General features: G+C 50.2%; 1 protein-coding gene across 2 annotated transcripts in view; it reads left to right on the top strand.

Moving 5' to 3' along the window:
• The window catches only part of SNX30 (sorting nexin family member 30), a 107,992-nt gene extending 89,732 nt beyond the window's left edge, over window positions 1-18,260 (top strand). The window contains exons 8-9 of one of the 2 annotated variants that reach the window (XM_055302247.1): window positions 10,082-10,234; window positions 12,668-18,260. In XM_055302247.1, the coding sequence (XP_055158222.1) occupies window positions 10,082-10,234; window positions 12,668-12,787 (273 nt within the window). In that variant the 3' untranslated portion in view covers window positions 12,788-18,260. Of the gene's footprint in view, window positions 1-10,081; window positions 10,235-12,268 lie in introns of both variants that reach the window. The other variant, XM_055302248.1, reaches the window with a different exon arrangement.
• The last annotated feature ends 3,366 nt before the right edge of the window (window positions 18,261-21,626 follow it).

Genomic DNA, 21,626 nt, shown 5'->3' with positions numbered 1-21,626 from the left:
AGGTGTAGAAGCAGAGAAAGGTGTAGAAGCAGAGAATCAGCAGTTTTATAGCAATCTGATATTTGCTGAGCAGTCAACAGGCCTGCTGTCCAGCTAGCTCCCACGGAGCACACCACGGACTAGTTACACATAGTAGGTCTGCAACTTTGTCGCCCTGAGGAAAACACCCAACATTGCCACAAAGTTTGAGAAGCACTGATTGAGCTTATTTACGAGCTCTGGGTCTAGACAGAGGATCATAGTGTAAACATGCTTCTGTTGTATTGCCCACTGCCATTTGTTGCCTTTTTCTCCCCAGGCTGAAACGAGATTAAAAAAAAAAAAAAACCAAGATTAATAACAGCTAATGTGCGAATGCTAACAGTGTGCTAAGCTCTTTACAATGTCTTGTGGAGTCCCTGCAACAGTCGTGTGGTTTGGGTACCATTATTGTTCCCATTTGAGGGATGAGCAAATCGAGGCCTAGGATCTGAAAGCTAGCAAATGTTACTGCCTCTGACTTTAGAACCTTGCCAGTCACCACTGTGCGCCTGTGCTCCTTTTTGTCTGTAGTTGGGTGGTCTGTTTTCAAAACAAGGGGTAGGGGTAGGGAATGTTATTCAAAAGATAAATCTCAGAGGCCCAAGGTTCGGGGAAGTCATTTGACATCAGAACCGTTCGTCTCCCTCTGCCTTGGTTCTTGCTGCTGCTGTAGCCGAGGCGAGATGCTGCTGGAAAGGAACCAGCTTTGGAAATTGGAAACCCACACCTCAGAAATGGCACGCCTTGACTCCATATGGAACTTTTTTTTTTCTTTCTTTTTATGATTTGCCTCACATGATCACCACAGCAGTCATCTGAGGCCCAGGGGGAAGGCATTGTTCTTTCCCTGTTTCACGGGTGAGGAATGAGCCACAAAGCAGCACGATGAATTGCCTAGCTCTGCGGCTGCCTGGTGTCCCAGTGTGCGGGACGTAGCAGGTGCACAATACACGTTTTGGCCTTGCTCCCTGTGTCACCCATAGGGATCTATACAGACTGAAGGTTGCATATATCTGATGGAAAGCCAGGAGATAAGGATGGGGATTCTTGTCATCGGCCCCGTGTGTGCAGCTGGGACATGGCCAGGATGCTAGGCACCTCTCTTCCATTCCTCTGGCCACAGGCCTGCTTCTGTCCTGTGTGTCACCAGGGGGACCGTGATGGGAATGCAGCTCTGTGCACAGAGCCCTCTGCTTCCAGCTACCTGTTCCCTTGACTAGTTCCTAGCCATATTCTGGAGCATGGTGCCATTTAAAGGAGTGACATGAAGTATTGTGTTCCTGTGCTTCAAAATTTCTTTTTTCTTTCTTTTTCTTTTCTTTTCTTTTCTTTTTTTTTTTCAGGTAGGCTCCACGCTGGGCTTGAACTCCCAACCCTAAGATCAAGACCAGGGCTGAGATCAAGAGTCAGCTTAACTGACTGAGCCAGCCAGGCACCCCTCAAAATGTCACTCTAACAACTTAGCTTTCCAGTATAAACCTAGAAGTCACTTTTCCTGGCTAAGGAGGGAGAGACTGGCAGCAAGTTCTGCTGCTGCCCTAGTTTGGAAGCTCGAAGATCCCGTATCTAAAAGACTTTCTGTCAGCATTCGTCTCCGCTCAGCACTGAATACGAACTTTCTCGGAGGCTGCTTTCTCGGAGGCTGATACATGTTCAGCTCTGTAGGGAACCGTTCCTTTGTACAGACAGGAGCCGAAGGTCGTGAATAGTGCGCCACATTGAACGCTGGCTGTGCCCTGGCCTGCGCTGCCTTGTGGCAGATGGAGCCGAGGACTTTCCTCTTGCTGCTGCTGTCCCTTCTGGGAGCATCTGCCATACGGCTCATTCTCTTGACCCGCAGGAGTTCGCGGGGGGAGGAGGGGGCGGGGGACGGGTTTCTTTCCAGCCAGTGAGACTAACCAGTGGCTCTGAACGTGCTGCCTTCTCTGAGCGCACGTGGGTAGGCAGCCTCGTCTTCCCTCTTTCTGGTGGGATGCGAGCCATGCCAACATTAATATTGTCCCTTACTTAACAATTGTGGCAATTAACAAATTGTGGTAGTTCACAAAACAGGGCCTGTCGTGATGGTGGCGTACCAGTGAGTGTGATCCCACAGCAGAAATTGTGCCACCGGTTTTGAATCTGAGGCAGCAGCTCCTTTGGTGGACAGCAGAGGGCTCCATTGGTGGCCTCCCCATTCGGATAGGCTTTGGTCCAAAGAGCACAGGATTTAGACTCCGATGGCTCTGGGTTCAAATCCCCGCTGTGTCCTCCACCTTGGGTTGGTTTGCTCAATAGCCCTTGTGGACTTCATACATGTGATTGTTACGAAGGTCACCACAGTGTGTGCAGGAACAGACTAGCTTCCCATAAAAAAAAAAAGAAAAAGAAAAAGAAAAAGACTAGCTTCACTCGCCTCCAGGAGGAATGTCGACTGCAAACTTTGTTTTCCTGGTTTGTTGCCCTTGTGGCTTTTTAAAAAAATTTTGCTTAATTAATTAATTTTTTTGGGCTGCACAGTTTTGGGCATGGCTACCTTGTGTCCTAAAGTCTCCCCTGCATTCCCAGCCCTCCCAAATGCCTGTCCTCCCTAACAGCCCTTTCACAGGTAGAGAGACGTCCTTCTCAGATGTCTGAGTAGCTGAACATTTTGCTGTGTCTTGTTTTGTGTGGTTTCCCAGAGCTGCTGGTGGTGAGAGGAAGCCTTGATGTCAAGAAGTGGGTCAGGGCAGATTCTTACCCCCAGGACCCTGTGGACTGTGCTATCTGTGACTAGAGTGGGAGCAAGATTGTTCACAGGTTGGTCATGGGGATGCCAAGGAGGAGAGGATTCTTGCCCAAAGACAGGCAATTTTCACAGGGGCCTGGGTTTGTTAACATCTGAGAGACTCAGCAAGCCTGGGGACTTAGCCTTGTTTTGAGGTTGAAATCTTGAAGTTTCTCTAAAGAGAGAGGGAAAGTTGATTTTTGTGAAGCCATGAAGTGGTACCAGCAGCTGACCACTTCTCCAAAACCCAGAAGAAAGAAATGGCCTTGTGGGTCTCCATGGCCCTCACTGCGAATTTCACACTGGAGCAGCTGTGTGAGGAGGAAGGAGAGGCTTGGCGGTGTGCAGGGATGAGGTCTAGAGCTGAGGGCAAATGTTAGTATCACAGAATTGAGAGTTTTGCTTTGTTTTTAGGGTTGAGAAAACTCAGCAGACCCCGAGGTGGTTTCTTCTATGGCAAGTGGACCTTTGGATTGTGTAGACTTGGCTTCCTCATTTGAACTTTGAGGCCAGAGAAATTATGGGCACTTGGTGGGCTGCCTTCTGATGTACTTGTTAGGACGGCAGACTTGCGTACATCTTCAACTGTAATCCTCTCTAGAAGCCAGAAGGGAGTATCAAAGCTGTTACTAGACACAAAGAGAAGCCAAGGAGAATTGCTTTAGAAACTGAACAGGAGGCTCACATACTAGCGTGAACAATAGGCATAAACCATGGAGGGACGTGCGCGTTCTACTCCATTCTGCGATGGACTCTTTTCAATGCTGATCTATTCATGTGATTCCAAAAAAGAACAAAGGAGGGACGCAAGAGAGAATGCTTTATAAAAATCTTACAGTTATCTTCAAAAGATTAAAAAAAAAAAGATAGGGGTTGGTGGATACAGAGAAGGATGCTATTGTAAGCCCTGCCCCACAAGTGGCCTCGTAGTGGGTCCGGGGGCAGGTGAAGAAGCTGCTGGAAACAGGTAGGTCTTGGAGATGAGAAGGTTAACGTTATGGGGAGGTGAGCAGGAGCAGAGAAGAGGGTGTTCTGAGCTGTTGCTCCTCAGGGTGAGCAGAAGTAGAGAAGGGAAGTGGAGCTCGGGATTACTTGGCCAAACCTCTTAAAGACCACGAGCCTTTCAGAGCTTTCAGAACCCCTAGCATGGCGAGCGTCCTGGGCTATGCACCGAGGCGGGGAGCAAGAGCTCTAGTTCTACAGCAAGATGGGGGCAAGGAGACTTGTTCCCGTGGAGCTTGTACAGACCTGAGAGTTTTGCAGGAGCATCTGTCGTCTTCAGACGCTTCGGATGAGCAAGGAGAGACATGCCTGGTGTCTCCCCATCCTCTCCACAGAGGCTGTGATCCCAGCCTGGCTTAGAAAGCTGGAGGCACTGTCAGCCAAGGAAGGGGAGGATGGGGGACACCTGGGTGGCTCAGTGGTTGGGCGCCTGCCTTCAGTTCAGGGCGTGATCCCGGGTCCCGCGATGGAGTCCTGCATCAGGCTCCTCACAGGGAGCCTGCTTCTCCCTCTGCCTCTCTCTGTGTTTCTCAAGAGTAAATAAAAAATAAAAAACAAAAAGAAAGGCAGGACTCGGTCACCTTCCCATGTGATTCCTACAACACGTCCTATAATACGGTTGTTCCCATTGTACAGATGAGGAACCAGGGCTCGGGGAATTACATCATATACGCACCGAAGCTAATGAGGGGCGGGCCTAGAATTGGCCCTCAGATGTGTGTGGCTCCAGAGCTGGAGGCCTCTACCCCCACTTGGGGGCTCCCAGCAAGCCTTGGTCCCCTGAGGTAGAGGTTGCACGTGTAGGTGCACAGTAGCGGGGCTGGGAGAGGGATTGTAGACCTTCTCTTGGGTCTTCACCTCTGGGCCTGGGAGTTCCTTCCAGTCCTCATGCAGGTGAGCTCAGGGCTCCTGTTGCCAGTGCACCTGCTCTCCACCCCATCTTGGGCACTCACTTCTTCTGCCTTACTGGCCGCTCTCTGAAATGTGTGTGTGTGTGTGCGTGCGCGTGTGTGTGTTTAAAGCATTCTTTCAGGGCACCGGTGACTTCCTCTTTGCCCAGTTCAGTAGTAGCCTCTTATTGATCTTTACCCCATCTCAGTGTTTTCTCAACTTTTTTCATCTCTGACTCACGTAGAAAATGAAAATATTTGTATAGTGCACTGGGACAAACAGTCCAGGTTGCTTGAAATGAGGTGACCAGCCTGGGACTCTGGCTTCCCAGGGGGCTGGGGGATCAATACTGCTAATTTCACACAGCACCAGTGAGGAAGCTCCGCCCCACCTTTCACTCAGCAGCGTGTGGCCGAGAAACTGCCGCCGTCTTGAGTTGGTTCCATCATTGGTCCTGGGACGTGTCCCGAAGCAGCCATGAAGCCTCTCTCCCCTAAGTCTTGGGATTGTGTCTGCCTTATATAATCTTTAGGGACTTTACTAACCTACTGTCATCAAGGGAGTAGATAACCTGACATCTGCAGCCTCATTCCGAGGAGGAAACTTATTAGAGATTTATATTATAGGGCCTGGAAATACCTGGTACCTGGGAGAGCTCATTGTTTAAATGAGCGTTGAGTGAATTTGCTTCCCCCCCTCCCGACCCCCCCAACACACAAAAAATGCTTAAGCTCATCCCACATTTCCCTTCTCCCATTGCTCCACCTACACTTATTCTGTACTGGAAATTCTCCTGCGAGAGCAGGGAACCATTGTGAAAAATGGAGCCTTGTCTCTATTTAGAAGCGTTGTCTTTTGAGGTCTTACCTGGTAATTTCTCTTCTTGTTGGTGTCTTGTGATAAGCGAGAGCCAACCAGTAGCATTGAATAGTTCTGTCTCAACATCCTTCAGACACAGGATAGCACAACTCTAACGGCACCTCAGTCAAAAAATGAAAACATGGAGATAAGCGATGCGAGATGTTCCTGGTCTGTGAACCGATTGTCACGAAAACACCAGCTAGAGAGAGACAAAGTGAGGAGAACGCCAGCTGCCTTCGTCTCCGTCAAGTTGGGCACCTTCAGCTGGTCTCCTGGACAGTTCATCCCAATTCCCACTTCCTCATAGTCTCTTCTCTTCAGCCCTTCCTCCCTCTCCTCCTCCTCCTCACCCCTCCATCCTCGTGCCTCTATGGCTCTGCCCACCGTGACTCACTTTCTGCTTCTCTGCTCATCTTTGTTAGTAATCCTGGCTGATCCCCTGTACTAACCCTGCACGTTCTTAGGCTTCCCCATGAATTCTATCCTTCAACCACTGCCCCCAACCTCCTCTTTGATTTCCGCATATATTAAAAACTTTTGAATCCTGGCAAAACACACACCACCAAAAATACCGTCTGAACCATTTTTAAGTGTACAATTCAGCAGTGTTAAGTAAATCCAGTGTTGTGTAATGGATCTCCAAAACTCTTGTCATTTTGGGGGAACTGGAACTCTCCCCATTAAATCATCCGTTTCCCCTTCCCCTGGCCACCACTGTTGTCTCTGTCTCTGTGACATTGACTGCTCAGCACCTCTTGTAAGTAGAATCGTATACTCTTTGTTTTTTGGTAACTGACTTATTCCACTTAGCATGATGTCCTCAGGGTTCATCCATGTTTTAGCAAGCATCAGAATTTCCTTTCTCTTTAAGGCTGACTAGCGCTCCACTCCATGCACACGTACCCCTTTTTGTTTATCCATCTGTGGACGGGCACTCGGTGTCTCTACCTTTGTCTGTTGGGAATAATGCTGCGGTGAGTGTGAGTGCACAGATACCTCTGTGAGACTCCGCTTCCAGTCCTGTGGGCATACCCCCAGAATGGAGTTGCTGGGTTGTAGGGCAATTCTTTTTTTTTTTTTTCCTTTTCTTTCTTTATTTCTTGAGGTAGCGCCATACTGTTTTACACATGTGCAGGGGTTCCAGTTTTCTCCATCCTGGCCAACAATTGTTATTTTGTCGTTGTTGTTAGTAGCCATCTTAATGGATGTGAGATGGTCCTCACTGAGGTTTTAGTTTGCATTTCCCTACTGACTGGGGCCGTGGAGCACCCTTTCCTATGCCCGTTGGTCACTGGTAGATCTTCTTTGCATAAATGTCTATTTAAGTCCTTAGCTCATATTAAAATCAGGTTGTTGTTGTTGCTGTTGTTGAGTTGTCTCAGCCCCTCCTGTGGAGGAGGTACACTGCCTCCTCTCCGTGGTCCGTGTACCTGCCCTTTACCCCAAGCCCTATCTGCTCTGCTGCCATCCTTGTCACCCAGGCTACGAGCTACTCGCTCCCTCCTGACTTCCGGTATCTTATTTCTCACGTGCAGTTGGTTGCCACACGTGTCGTTCTGTCTCTGCCAGGTTGGCCTCATTTGTCCTCTCCCTTGTGATGGTAGAGCCACCACCCTGGTTCCAGGGCACCCAGGATGATCTCACGCCAACGTATTTTGGTGTTGACTCATCCCTGATCTCTGGCAAAACCTCGAGGTGAGGTGGTACAGGTGAAGGGTGGTGTAGGGTTTGAAAGAACGTATTTAATAATATTTATTTTTGGAAAACAGAAAAACCTTTTCATATGACATCCATTCTCGGTCGGGGGGGGGGCTATGCACAGGGCAATTATCTTCCTATGAACAATTTTACAACACGGACACCAATCAGAGCTACAAAGTGTTGGTGGAGCATTTAATCTATGCCAGGCACCAAGTATTTTATGCACATTATCTTGTTTAACCTCCTAGGAACCTTACAGGGTGGTTTGGTATTATCTAGAAACAGAAGCTGAGGTCTGGAGAGGCCCCACGTCACCCATGTAGGAAGTGGTAGACATGCTATTCCAACTCCGGAAGTCTGGTTCTAGAACTTTCTGCATAGTTAGAGGAAGCACAGGCTTTGCTGTTTTCTAAAAAGGGGGCACATGTGAAGTGAAACTGAGAAAACCTGGACTCGGGAACCCAGGCTTCTCATCTCCTTACTGCCCTCCACCGTCTTGCCAGCTGGAGTTCTCTCTCTGTGCCATTTGTGGGTGCCGTGGCCTGTGAGCGATTCCTGAGGCGGGTCCAGATACAGTCTACCCACTCACTCGCATTTCCTGTCACTACCTTCTTCCTACTGTTGCCTCAGTCATTTTTCTCTTTTCTTCTCGAAGATTTATTTATCAGGCTGCTTGGGTGGCTCAGTCTGCCTTCAGCTCAGGTCACGATCCCAGCATCCTGGGATGGAGCCCTACACCAGGCTCCCTGCTCCACGGGGAGTCTGCTTCTCCCTCTCCCTCTGCCTCTGCCCTGGGTTGTGCTCTCTCTTACTCATGCTCGCTCTCTCTCTCAAATAAATAATAAAAAATATTTATTTATTTATTTATTTATTTATTTATTTATTTATTTATTTATTTATTTATTTGAGAGACAGAGTGCGCACACTGGCGTGGGGAGGGGCAGAGGGAGAGGGGAGAGAGAAATTCAAGCAGACTCTGCGCTGAGCGTGGAGCCCGAAGCCAGGCCCCATCTCCTGATCCTGAGGTCACGACCTGAGCTGAATTGGAGCCAGATGCCCAACCCGCCGAGCCACCCAGGCGCCCCGGCCTCAGCGGTCCTTCTTCGAGGAGGCCTGACCTCCTCCGCGGCTCAGAGGGAAGTGCCGGCTGCGGTGCCCTCCCCTAGTGCCCGGGCACGCTCCTTCCCTTCCCCGCCGGCCTGGGGCAGTCTGGACAAGACCTGCCTACGCCGCCAGGTGCTTCCCGAACGAGGCCCAGGTCACCACCAGGCCCAGAGCTGGCGGCTTCAGGACGGCCGGGAACCGCCCTGGGGCAGCTCCTCTGGGGCAGGCCCCGGTCTCCCTCTCTTCCCACAGCTTCGCTTTCCCCACCGGCCGCGGCTACTGGAACTTTCTCGGGCCGGGCGGAGGGGAGCGGCCGGGCAGGAGGAAGGGCGGGCCCGGGCCTGGCGGCGGGGGAGGCCCACACGGTTGTGGAGGAGGCTCCAGAGGGACGGCAGGGGCGGCGGCGCGCCCGTTCCTCAGTTTCCCCGAGCTGGGCAACCGTGATGGGCGAGGCCGCGGAGAAAGACAAAAGTGACTTCGCTCATGGCGTCAGAAGAAAAAGTCGAGTCCTTTGTCTTTCTTCTAGGGGCTTCGCACTTTGTAAAGGCTTCCCTCCCGCTTTGAAGAAAAGCTCCTTCCTTTTAAATTGCCCAGGAGGCCTCCCGCTGCCTTCTGTCCGACTCCTCCCGCCCCCCGTGCCCCGCGTCGGCTCCCAGGCCTGGCCTGTGTGAACCCGGCCGCCCCGGCTCCGGGCGGCCCTCGGCACTTCTGGAAGCCCTGCCCCGAATGTGGCCGGCTCCCTCGGCCTCGACCCTCCCTTTATTGGTTTTTCTGGGTCTTCTCCTTGCCCATCGGGCCTGGGTAGAAAACTGCCCTGCGGGGTAGAGATTGACCCCTGATGGCCACCGTGGCTCGGAGAGTTTTGGGGATCACAGGCCCCGACACTCAACGCACAGGACCTCATTTGCCGTCGCAGAGCATCTGGCAGGTGGGCCGCCTGGGCCACCGCAGGGCCCCGTGGAGCTCTTGCGTGAGGAGGGGAGCCAGCTTTGTGCTCTGGGGACCTGGGTAGCCACGAGGCTCTCCAACTGTTCCATTTCGAGAAGGCCTTCTAGACTTCTTTGAGAAAAACTTGAACCAGCCTGCTCTACATTTCTTCTTCATGTTTCAGATTCTTTTGACACACATAAATGATTTTCCTCCCATTTCCTCAGAATTCCCTAACCGAAACTCATCATTTTTGATTATCTGCTATTTTGGGGGTGGGACGAGGGGAAGCATAGACAGGCCTTTAGTTTTCTTGGGGCTTGGAGGAAGAAGTGGGCCGATAGTCTTGTAATTGCAGTTAATTGTGTGGTGAATGAGGGTAGGCGTTGTCAGACGTCACAGGTAATGGAATAGTTCCTGTGGTTATGGGGAAGCCTCTCCCTGTTTCACTTATAGGACTGCGGAGAGTAGCGGGGCAGCGCCAAATGCTGCTGGATATTTGTGAAACCTGCACACAGTTTTACGTTAAGATGTTAAAAAAAAAAAAAAAAAGCAACAGCCAAAGATCTAGGACTCCGAATTGCAGTGTTTCTTCTTCCTGTTTGTAAAGAGTGGGTATTTCCCCCAAGAGTCCCTGTGGTGCTTGGCTGGGTTTGAAGATTGGGGTCAGGAGTGGGCTTTTCAGAATTCCTTCTTAGACCTGAAAACCCAAGGCTCTGCCGTCAAATACATGCCCCCCCAAGGAGGGGGTGCGTTCATGGTGGGGAGCCCAGGGCACGGAGTCCCCAGTTGCGCGTGCAGAGTACCAATGTATACGTCCCCCTCCAGGTGCCCGCAGACGTTGAGAAATGTCAGGATCGAATGGAGTGTTTCAACGCGGATCTGAAAGCTGACATGGAAAGGTGGCAGAGCAATAAGAGGCAGGACTTCCGGCAGCTGCTCATGGGAATGGCTGACAAGAACATCCAATATTACGAGAAGGTAACGGGTGCACCGGCGAGACCCCAGCCCTCTCGTTAGGGGAGCACTTGGAACAGCCAGAGCCTTTTGGGAGGCCCAGCCAGTCACCCAGGAGCTGAGACCCTGGCAGCCCCGCCTCCCCCCTTCCTCTGTGTCTGGTCTTGGTGGCCCCGCGTGGGATGAGGCGCTGGGATGGGGAGCAGGGCCCATCCAGGTACCCACAGGCCGTGCTCCCGCGTCAGAAGGCCTGGAGTGCGGGCCTGGTCCAGGGAGCGGAGGCTTTGGGGGTAGTCTGAGCTGCTTTGTGGTTCTGCACGCAGGGGTTCTTCACTTTCACGGTGCCATAGACCCCTTTAGCTGTGTCCTGAATCCTTATCAAGATACTGTTTGTAAATAATCCTCCAAAAAAGGATTACAAAGGAAAACTATTAAGAATGGTCTTTTTCACGAATCCCCTTGATGTGGACTCTGCACCCTTCTCTCTCTCTCTCTCTCTCTCTCTCTCTCTCTCACACTCTCACTCTCATACATACACACACACAGACACACACACACGCAGGGCTCTCATCAAGCTACAGCAAAGTCTCCTCAAAGTTTGCTCCAGGCATGTCTAAACCCAGATCATTTTTGCTAAGAAATACTAATGTTCCTTGAAAGCTTAGAATCAGCAAGGAAGAATGGCCCAATCACAATTCCACAAGCACCTGTAACCCTGAAATCAGGTGGGACAAGCATTAACTCGGTCATTCCCAGCACAATTCTGGAAACATGTCCTCACCCCAGCCTAGAAGGATCCATGTCAAGTCAGGGTTTCATTCCTCTGCTGGCTGTGCCTTAGGCGGGGTGCCACTCTGTGCCTGTCTCCTCACCTGTAAAATGGGACAATTGTGAAGGCACGGTGAAATAATGCATACCTCAGTGCCTAGAACATACCAGTAAGTGGTACCGCCTTCCCTCATTCCCTCACCATCCCTCTGCTGCCACGTACATTTAACAGATGCCTGCCATGTCCTTGCCATGCGCCAGGGACTGGGGATATGTTGTTGCTAAATGAAACAGCAGGCCTCCTGCCTGCTTGGAACTCCTTCCCAGATGATTCAGCACAAAGTCCCCCTTCACCCCGAGCTGCTCCTAAGGAAGGCCTTGTGTGGTTCTTCTGGCCTCTCTGCAGGAGATGCTCAAAGGGAAGATCATTTCACCAAGTCGGGTGCTCCTACAGGAGAGTGTCCCTCTAAGTCCTTGGCCCTTTGAAAGGATCTAGAATGAAAGGGGATTAGCGTTGTATAAAGAATATCTGTTTGGGCCGTTTACTAGCTCTGCTGCTTACTAGCTGCGTGTCTTGGGCAAGTTAACCTCTCTGGGGCTCATTTTTCTCCATCTAGGAAGTGTGTGTGTGTGTGTGTGTGTGTGTGTGTGTAATAATTCTACTTCATAGAATTATAAGGGATGAGCAATAGTGAATGTAAAATACATGATGGTAGTTGGCCCAATGACACTCAATAAATAGAGTTCCCTCCCTCCCCACCCTTTAGGGAGGGCCAAGAGTGGCCCATCCAAGCAAATCTGGGGTCCACGGGGTTTCCATCCCCTCTGAGTCAGGTGGCTGGCCAATATGATTTGCATCCTTAGCACATCATACCCACACCGAGAACAGTGTCTTCAGCCTGCCTGAGGAGGTGGGGCCGTTGAGGGCTCGTGGCCTACTATCTTTTCAGCTTTTTGATGGGAAAGAATTTCTTTCAGTGAATACATTTCCACTCACCAGCTATGAGCTCTAGGGACAGTGCATTTAGAGACCCTGCTGTCTTTCTCGTGGAGACGGGGATGATGTATTCAAAGCAGAACACCTGTTACCTCCCCCATGTCTAAGAGCAACAGATAATACGGGTAGACGTTGGACATGACATACGTGCATTACATAGATGGCAAATAAGACAGAGTAACCCGGGGATTAACAATGAGAGGGTAGATCAGAGAAGAATTAAGAGCCTGCTCCTGAAACCTGATGTTGATCCTGTGTGTGTGTGTGTGTATGTGTGTGTGTTGTCATTTCAGTGCCTCATGGCATGGGAGTCGATTATTCCACTACTGCAAGAGAAACAAGAGGCCAAGTAAGTTCCTTCTTGGGACAGAGACTCTTCTACCGACACAGGGCATGGCACCCCATACCAGAATGTTCCCTGTAGTGCCAGAGAGGTGGCACCAAGAAAACAGCCGCAGAAGCATCTCTCCTTGGTGTATTTCTTTCCCCTCCCACCCCTCCACCCCCACCCCGTGTCCAACAGTGGTTTTCCATGAGTATTTATTCCTTGGTGGAGTCTATATGGCTATAATCATCTCTCAGCGAAAGAAGCATACCTCCGTGGTGTGAAGGAACCTCTTCAATGGAACACTAAAGAGATTTGCAGCTGAGGAACGAGACAACTCAGCTGACATTCTGACATCTCATTACAGTTTCCTGTTTGGGGGACAGCAGAGTTGCCTGTGGCGGAAGAGAGCCCGGATCTTGCCTTTCAAGGGCTTGAGGAAGGCGTGAATCGAAGGCAGCTCTTATTTTCCATGGACACATGGTGACTCTGGAATTGACCTCTGTGGGCATTGACTCATCTCAGCCTAGGAGGAGGCGTCAGCACCTCCGTGAAAAGTCCTTAATGTACAGTGGCCTATAGCCGTGAGTGTGGCCTGCTGCCTGCTTGTGATGAGTGGCACCTGTTTTGTGGCTTCTGGTTCGTTCAGGACCATTACTGTCTGCATCTGTAGGCATCTGTGCTAGAAGGAGAGCACCAGCGTCCTTGTCCTCACGCGATACCTCGGGAAGCCGAGGGGGGCAGCGCTCCTCAGACTCGTTTCTGACACTAGAATGCAGTAGATTGGAAACTGTTTTTGCGTAAAATGGAAAAAAAAAAAGGTGCATTTTTTTCTCTGTGAAGTTCTTCAGTGTTTTGTCTTTTGCTAGTTAAATGCCGTCAGAGTAGAGATTAGGCCTGGCGTGGAGAATCTGTGTTGTCTCGGAGTCAGAGTAGCTCTCCAGTGGCTGGGTTCGGTGGGCATCATGCACCAAGCCCCATCTCCACATTTGCTCTGTGCAGCTTGCCTTTACCTCACCCCAAACTCCTAATTTAATGTCTCTTACCATGTCCACCGAATGTTTGGGCAAAACTTTCGGTGAGAGGCTGGTATGCTGTTGTGACACAGTCGAGATTTTGTAAACTCAACGCGAATGTTCTATATGAAGTGCTTTAACCCTCGGTATTCCCCGGTCAGAAAGAAAAGTCAGTAACTGGCTGGGCCTCGAAGATGACAGGTGTAACAGAGAACTTCTTTGCTTCTAGATAAGCTAAAATCTCCTCAGTCTGCAGCCAGATTCCTGGGGACTGCTGGCTGCATCCCAAGTCTTCAAACTCTGACCAAGCTTGCTCTTCAAATCAACACGAAACAGACAAAGAGGATCTATCTTGCAACTCGTTTTGTTTCCTCCTGAAATGAAGCTACCTATGTCACAATGTGTGCTTTCATCTATGGCTCATCCCTCTAAAATTATAAATCTGAGCCTCAAAGAGGCGGGAATATTTTTGTAGCAAAGCAGCTGTGCCAAAACGCTGCTGCATACACACGTCAACCGGCAGATACCGGGCAACATGCAGCGTGTCGAAATCGCTCCATCCCACTTCCACCTGCAGAGTTGACCTTGGGCAGCCACTGCTGTGATGTCAGTGGCACGACAGGAGGACAGCCCAGAGCCACTGGGTTCTGTTTCATCTTGCTTGAATGAGTCACAATTGAAATTTGAATTTTTTTTTTTTTGTATAATTTGGTACTTGGCCCATGCCGTCAGACCCACTCATGCCATTCTAAATTCCTGCCATGCTATTTTTCAGTTTGGTACACTTAGAAATGATCCACTGAAGCAGAAGGGTAAGGACGGCCCATCTACCCTGAGTGGTGAGTCAGTGTTTCATGCTACCTCTAAACCATCACGTTGGTGCGGGTCTGGATGTCTGGGTCCGGCCTGACAATTTGCTGGTAGAACAGGGTTGTGTATCTAGTAATGGGTCGATGGCCCTCTATTGATATTTCGTGGAAGGCACTAGACTGGCCTCGCAGCAAGTGCCCATCTGCAGGAACGTGCGAAGCCTTGCCTTGTGGAATGTGTGCTTTAAAAATGTTGTCCAGTGTAATGAGTGCTTGGAAAGAACCATGGAGAGAGTTATGGGAAGACCAGAACCTCATCCGCTACTAGTTGCCAAAGCCCAAGAGTGTTCCTGTGTAGAGGTTAGTTGGGAAAGAGGCAACCCTTCCAAAAAGCCATGGGGTTCCTCTTTGGAATGGTCAGAAAGGGAGTGTGTTGGGGGAGGGTGCAGGCATTCTTTATGTTATTGGAGGCAGAAGACAAGCTCAGAGGGGGTTCAGGCATCTTGGGGTTTGTCTTTGCCTATTTTGGGATGTTTCTGGAGCACGGAGAGCGGAGCTGGGAGAGCCAGTGATGGTGTATCCCAAGAAGGGACCCTTGCCCCTTTAACTCTTCAGGCTGGCGGCTCAGAAAGAAGGGATGGCAGGCGGACAGTGAGGCCGGCTCCCTCAGCCCCGAGGGCCGCCAGTCCTGGGCATTTGCCCCTTCACCTTGGTGGGCACAGAGGTGATCGCCCTGTGAGAAGTGACTCAAGAGACTTCTGTGCCAAAGACGGCCTCGTAGGGGCTTCCTCGCCCCACCCTCCTTGGCCCCACAAAGTCAGGATCGCTGCCTCCTCTCTGGGATTTATAGCCCGGGGGCGTTGGCTTGAGGACATGCTTGACCTGAGGCACACCGACGGGTTTTGAGTCCTGGGCTCATGGCCATGGAACGGAAAGTGATCTCCTGTCAACTGTCCCTCGGGTAGGGGTGGGGGTGAAAGTTTCATTCCCCCAGGTTAAAAACCCAGGCGGAGGCAGAAGAAAGAATTCCTTAGAAACCCAGCCAGCTTTAGAGATGCCGATGCTAAAGAGAGCAGTCGATAGGGACACTGCTCTTCTTCTCATGTACTGGAACCGCCAGAAGATTCTAGGCTACTCTGCCCAAAGCGAAGGACCACTGTCCTTCCTGAACAAGGAGGGAACACGTTATGCAGCCAGGTTTGGGGTTGGCCTTTGTCCTTTAATAAGACTTAATACTGTCTCCTGGTGACCTCAGATAAGTGCAATTATGGAGGTGATGGGCTCGTGTTTCACTGTGCTGCTTGCTGAACTCCCCAGACTCCTGCCTTTAGGTGAAATAACAATAATGAACACGACTCCGGGGACCGTGGTGAATGTAAGTTTGTCTTCAGGCCGCATTTCAGCCACAGCTGGAGCGTGTCCTGCGTGTCGCTGAACTCCGTGTTCTGTGGGTCCCCATCCGCACGGGGGGTTTAAATGCCCTTGTGGGGCCACCTTCGTTTTGAACCAACAGGGAGGCCCACTTCCGAGGGGCTCTGTCCTCTCCCGGGATGGGGTGGGAGCCGGGGACACACCCGGGGTCCCCACGCCTTGGCCTGCCAGCCGTGGCCCCAAGATCCTGGGCTTTGGTTTGACGCCATCCGTTGGACCGAGAGTAGTTGTTCTTTCTGCTCCGTCCCGAGAGCGCAGGAGTGCGATCCGCCACCAGCCCCAGGTGTGTTTGGGTCTCGGGGAGGGTCCGAAGCCCTTTCCCCTCTGGCTGCCCCCGTTAGAAGGCTTCGGCGTGGAAGGCGCCGGCCGGGGTCGGGCAGGGCACAGCAGGCCTGCACCCCGCCGCCCGGACGCCCATGGTGGAAACTGAGCCATCGAACTGTTGGGCTGCAGGAGCGCTTGCTTTGGCGATGCCCGTTCACGAGACATTTTTGGGAATTTGGGTTTGTCTTCTCGCTCTCTGGAGCCCTCAAGATGTGGCAGATTGGAAGTGCCCCCTTAGGTTTTCTCCGTTCAGATGGCAGGTGGCATTTACCAGTAAATTTCAGGAAGCTGTCATCTCCTGGGCCCAACTGGCACGCCGAGCCGGGCGTGTCGGACTTGTTCTCTGCTTCCTCGTGGTTTTGTGATTTAGCGAATAAACCAGAAGCCTGATTTTTCTCAGGAGTCCATCCAAGTGGGGGTTAGCTTTCTCTTGGTGCGGATGGCTGGCCTCCCCCACAGTGGCCCAGACGAGAGCATGCGCAGGGCTGTCTGCATTAGAGAAGGCGGAGGAGGGGGCCTTTGTCACAGGGAGCTCGACTGTTCCTCAATCACACGTGTTTGAAATGCATTCCGGGCATGGCTGTCTAGCCCTTCCTGTGCGACAGCAGAAATACGTTTTCCAGGTAGTTTTTACTACTCTAGGTATCCTGTAAATAAGTGCTTTGGAAAAAAAAAGAACTTTAACAAAACCAATAAGGTATCCGTGTCATGTAGAAACACTCTGCGTGCGTATTTAGCACTTGAAGATCCACAAACCCAGACTTTTAAAAATGCCACAAGACTATTGAAAGCCTAACTCTGCTTTTTGAGCATTGTCAACACCTATTCATATGCCTTATTCTTCAACTAGTGTGTTTTAGATTCTGGATAGAAAGAGTTTTTAGAAATGTAATTGGTTGTTCAGCCTAATAATACTAGAGGTCTAACATCGTCGGCCCTCTTAAGGAAACAGGAAAGTGAGGTTCATAACTAGGGCTGCCTTTTGGGAGGAGAAAGCTAAGTGTTGCTATTGCCAAATGATATTTTTGATAACGTAAGGAAACACAGGGACCACTAAGCCGTTTTTGTTCATTTATTTGTTTGTTTGTTTTAAAGTGTAAAAGATTAACTTTAGTGCCTTTCGGCACACTCTTGATTGTAGAGGATATGTGGTTATCAGCATCGACAAATCATAGAGATACAAAGAACTCCAGGTTATGACAATATTCATGGTTTACCCTGATTCTGCAGAATAGCTTTTTAAAAGGTCACCGGCGCGCAGGCGGGTGGGGGGAGGCCGTCAGAGCAGCATGTTTCAGATAGAAATTCTCCATAGGTCGAAATGCCAAAACCTGAAACCTGTTGTGTTGACTCACATCCATCAGTCCGTTCTGACAGGCTTTTCCTATCAAAGCCAGTGAGCCTGCTTGACAGGTTGTTCATAGTCTCAGACCAGCCCTGCAGTCCCAACGGTACTGGAAGGAGAAAAGGGAAGATGGCTTTTTCCCCAGCGTGGAAACAGGGAGGGGCAAGTAGGTTGCAAACAAAACGTGAATCGGTGTGATTAAATGACAGCTGTGTCAGCTGGGCCTTCGTGGAACCACAAACCAGCAGCTCCTAACAGCCAGCACCATTCACCTGGACACTCCTGAGATTGTGGTCCGGTCCCGTAGCCGCCCTGTCCGTTGTACATCCATGTGCCTGACGCCTTGGTGTCTGTGCGTTGGGAATGCACTGAGAGATGATGTACCTCTGATTTCTTCCTATCAAATAAACTGCCAGCAAACTTTCTAACTTGTATTTTAACTGTTGAAAAAGAGATTCAGAACTTTTGCTTAGGTTATGTCCAAAGCATGGACTGTACTTCTTATTTTTAGGAACCATTCTTTACATCTAAAATTTTAACAGAAGAATCTTCCCCCACCCCTCAACTCTGAGGTATTGATAAAGTCCTCCGTGTAGATGTGTTCTCTTCTCTCCATGCTGCCAACAAGCCAAATTAAAAGCTGTGAAAAAAAATTAAAATGTGCTCAAGAATGTGTGTAGACAAAAAAAGGGATTTATTTCCAGGTCAAAGTCTCTGTTTCATGAAGCTACCAAACTTTAAAAAAAAAGAATGTCACTTTTTCTTTTTGTTACAGAACCCAGAGATTGTAAAAAGAAAAAAAAAAGTTTTTGTTGCATTTTTGATGCTGGCACGAGGTTTTGTCCACTTTTTTTCGTATATCTGTGTATTAAAGAATTCTGTCCATTGTTTACTATGAAATTAGTATTACATTTTGAGGTAAACAAAAGAATTTGTATTGCTTGACAAACTGTTAGCTTGTAAATTTAAAAGGTTTCTTTTCCTCAATTAACTTAAAGTAATGGACCAATAAACCTATGAAAGATGCTTTCTTTACCTCTCGAGTCCTGTTGTCATTTGTACCACTTTATATGACAGGAAAACGTGTGTGCCTTGTACTGTGTTTTCGTGTTTTCTAGGAGGAGGTATGAGTGTGCCTGCAGGAATCAGGGTACACTAGGAAAAAAATATCATTGAACTATTTTTATTCTTCTTCACTTCTCTGTAGATTTATCCTCAGTTTACTTTCTCCTGCATCTTACTGGCTGGCACCAATTTGGGAAGATGAAGAAACCACCTAGTGTCTGTATGTAACCATCGTGATTGGCGGGCAGGCCCGCAGGGCTGGCTCCATCCCGTGACCTGAGCCGAAATCAAGAGTCACATGTTTAGGGGCACCTGGGTGGCTCAGTGGTTGAGCATCTGCATTCAGCTCAGGTCATGATGCCAGGTCCTGGGATTGAGTCCTGCCTGGGGCTCCCCACAGCGAGCCTGCTTCTCCCTCTGCTATGTCCTATGTCTCTGCCTCTCTCTCTGTCTCTCTCACAAATAAATAAATTTTTTTTTAAAAGTCACACGTTTAATCTACTGAGTGACCCAGGTCCCCTGCCATGATGTTTTTTAAAAATCTGCAGGGCAAGAAGAAATGTCCTGGCTTATTAATGTTAGAGTGTGTTTTGAATAGAGACCAGGATGCCCAGTTAAGCTTGTATTTAATGACCACAGTGCACCAGAGATGGACTTGAACTTACTGACAGTAGACATCGCTAATACAAGCCTACAGTTATACAAGATGAGGCAGCAAGGTGGGATAAAGAGAGATTTGGGTCAGATCTCTCAGCTTTCCCACTTGCTGGCTCTGTGGCTTTAGGCAAGTCCCATCTCTCTGAACTTCAGTATTTTGATCTTTGAAATGAAGGCATGCTTTCCCAGAAGGGTTGCCGAGAGGACTAGCAATAAAGTCTACAAGGCACTGAAGTGTCTGCCGGCACTTACTATGTGATAGCTCTTACACGAAGACCCTTCTGTTACTTGTGTAAATACAGCCAACTGAAATATCAAGTCCTCCCATAACAATCCTTCCCATTCGCTTTGTCAATCGCAGATTAGAAGGGGGGATATGTTTCTCGTAATTGCTTTAAGAAGGTGACAGAGATAGCATGCTGGAGGACTGTGGTCAGACTGAAGCCCTGAGGAACAGATGGGGATAGGTCATAAAAGTCATGGCAAGAGGTGATAGGAGTGGAGGTGGATTTAATGGATTTCTGTGGTGAGAGGAAGGGGGTCAGAGATGACATGGAAGCTTCCAGCCCGGGAGCTAGGAGGTGACGCCATTCACTGACGTGTGAAAACAATCAGGAGAAAAATATAAAGGTTGGAGTAGGCTTAGGTGGTGGAGTAGGAGAAGAATTTGGTTTGGAGTTTTGTTTGAGAAAATCCAATTGGTGGAGGTGTCGGTCAGATTGTTGGCAAGAGCGTTCTGGGATCCCTGGGGGTAAACTAACTTACTTGGGGAGAGTACCAAGGACAGGGCTGTCTGGGCCTCAGGAATTAGGGAGAGGAGAGGGGAGAGGAGGAGGGGGGTGGGGGAGATCGCTCTTAAGGAGGAAAAGGCCCAGAGATAACATGGGTTCCTAAGCTTGAGGGCTTGTGAAAACACCAGTTGTTCGGCCCCACCTCTAGAGTTTGACTTGGGTAGAGCCGAAGATTTTTGCATCTCAAACAGGTTCCTTGGGGATGCTGTTGCTGCCGGTCCAGAAACCACACTTTGAGAGCATCAAAGGGGTTAGAACATGGTTAGAAGCATTGGGGAGCTGAGGCCAGTGTCACGACTGCTGCCCTGGTCCGAAGGCATGGGGTCGGAAAGGAGCCAGTGCTGGGCCTATGAGAGCCCAGCTCAGGTTAAAACCTATGAGCTCATGACAGGGTGAGCGTGGGCAAGAAGGGAATGTTCCTGGACGTTGCAAGGAGCAGGAATGGAGCAGCCAAGGAGAAGATTCCTGCAGGTTGGGGAGCCCATCGGGGGCGGGGGCAGCAGGCAAGGAGTCAGGAGGAAGGAGTCTAGGGCGGTGAGCGTGGCCTTGAACTCTTCTTCCCATCCCCGCTCCTCCGTCCAAGTGGCCTGTCTCTGTGAGGGGCTGTGCCTTCTTCCGAGTTGCCTGCACCCCAAATCTGAGCATTCTTGCCCCTCTCTGCCTCACCCTCTGCCGTTCACTTGTCCCCGACTCTCACTGACCGCCAACTGCCAGGGATTTCTCTAGGTCGGTCCCTCTGCTTTTCTCTGGCCTTCTCTGTCAGTCCTCTGTCATCTGTCATCTGGATTGCTGCAAGAGCCTCTGCTCTTGTCTCCTTTCTTTTTTTTTTTTTTTTTTTTATTTATGACAGTCACAGAGAGAGAAGGAGAGAGAGGCAGAGACACAGGCAGATGGAGAAGCAGGCTCCATGCACCGGGAGCCCGACGCGGGACTCGATTCCGGGTCTCCAGGATTGCGCCCTGGGCCAAAGGCAGGCGCCAAACCGCTGCGCCACCCAGGGATCCCTCTTGTCTCCTTTCTGCAAGTGTCGCTTGCTCCCTCTGCGCCTTCCTCCCCCCCCCCCCCCCCCCGTCGGTTCTCAGGGATGCGAGTGCATTCCGTGCTCCTGCCCCAAATCTTCCACCAGCTATCCCCATTACTTTAAAGAGAAACTTTTCTTAAGGCTCTATTTGTATGTTGTTCCTCCTTTCCGGTCTCGTATCTTGATCCTGTCCCTTTTATACCTGTCCCTCCCCTGCCCTCCCCTTATGTTAAATTCCTCTATCTTGAGATATTTTCACTTTTGGGCCTTCCAGCTTGTTATTCCTTCTGCCTGGACTGTCCCTTAACTTCTGGCCTTCGTCGCTCCTTCCAGTCTTACCCTGTGCCACTCCTGAGAAGCCTTCCCTCTCCCCTAAGCCTGGATGGCATGGTCCCTTATCAGAGGATACATGGTTGCCGGCTCCACCTGCTACACAGTGCACCCTGTCAGGGCAGGAGCAGTCACATTCTTGCCGTATCTCAGCACCTGGGACCTTTGGAGACCTGCCAGGAAGTTTTGTTCATCAAGGGATGGGAGATGCAGACTCTCTGAGCCCGAATCCTTGGAGCTCTAAATGCATTCTGTAGGGCAGCCTGGTGGCTCAGTGGTTTAGCACCGTCTTCAGCCCAGGGCCTGATCCTGGAGACCTGGGATCGAGTCCCACATCGGGCTCCCTGCATGGAGCCTGCTTCTCCCTCTGCCTGTGTCTCTGCCTCTCCCTCTCTCTCTGTGTGTGTCTCTCATGAATGAATGAATAAAATCTTTTTAAAAAAATGTGTAGCTTTAAGTTTTACCCCAACATAAGAACGCCATGCCCTGCCCGTAGTGACAGAGGGAGTCTGACAGGTGAAGAATGATTCACACACA

This window comes from Nyctereutes procyonoides, unplaced genomic scaffold (genome assembly GCF_905146905.1).
Source record: "Nyctereutes procyonoides isolate TBG_1078 unplaced genomic scaffold, NYPRO_anot_genome, whole genome shotgun sequence".
Taxonomy (NCBI): Eukaryota; Metazoa; Chordata; class Mammalia; order Carnivora; family Canidae; genus Nyctereutes; species Nyctereutes procyonoides.
The sequence above is the reverse complement of the archived record's forward strand: the minus strand, read 5'-3'. Positions and strand labels throughout refer to the sequence as shown.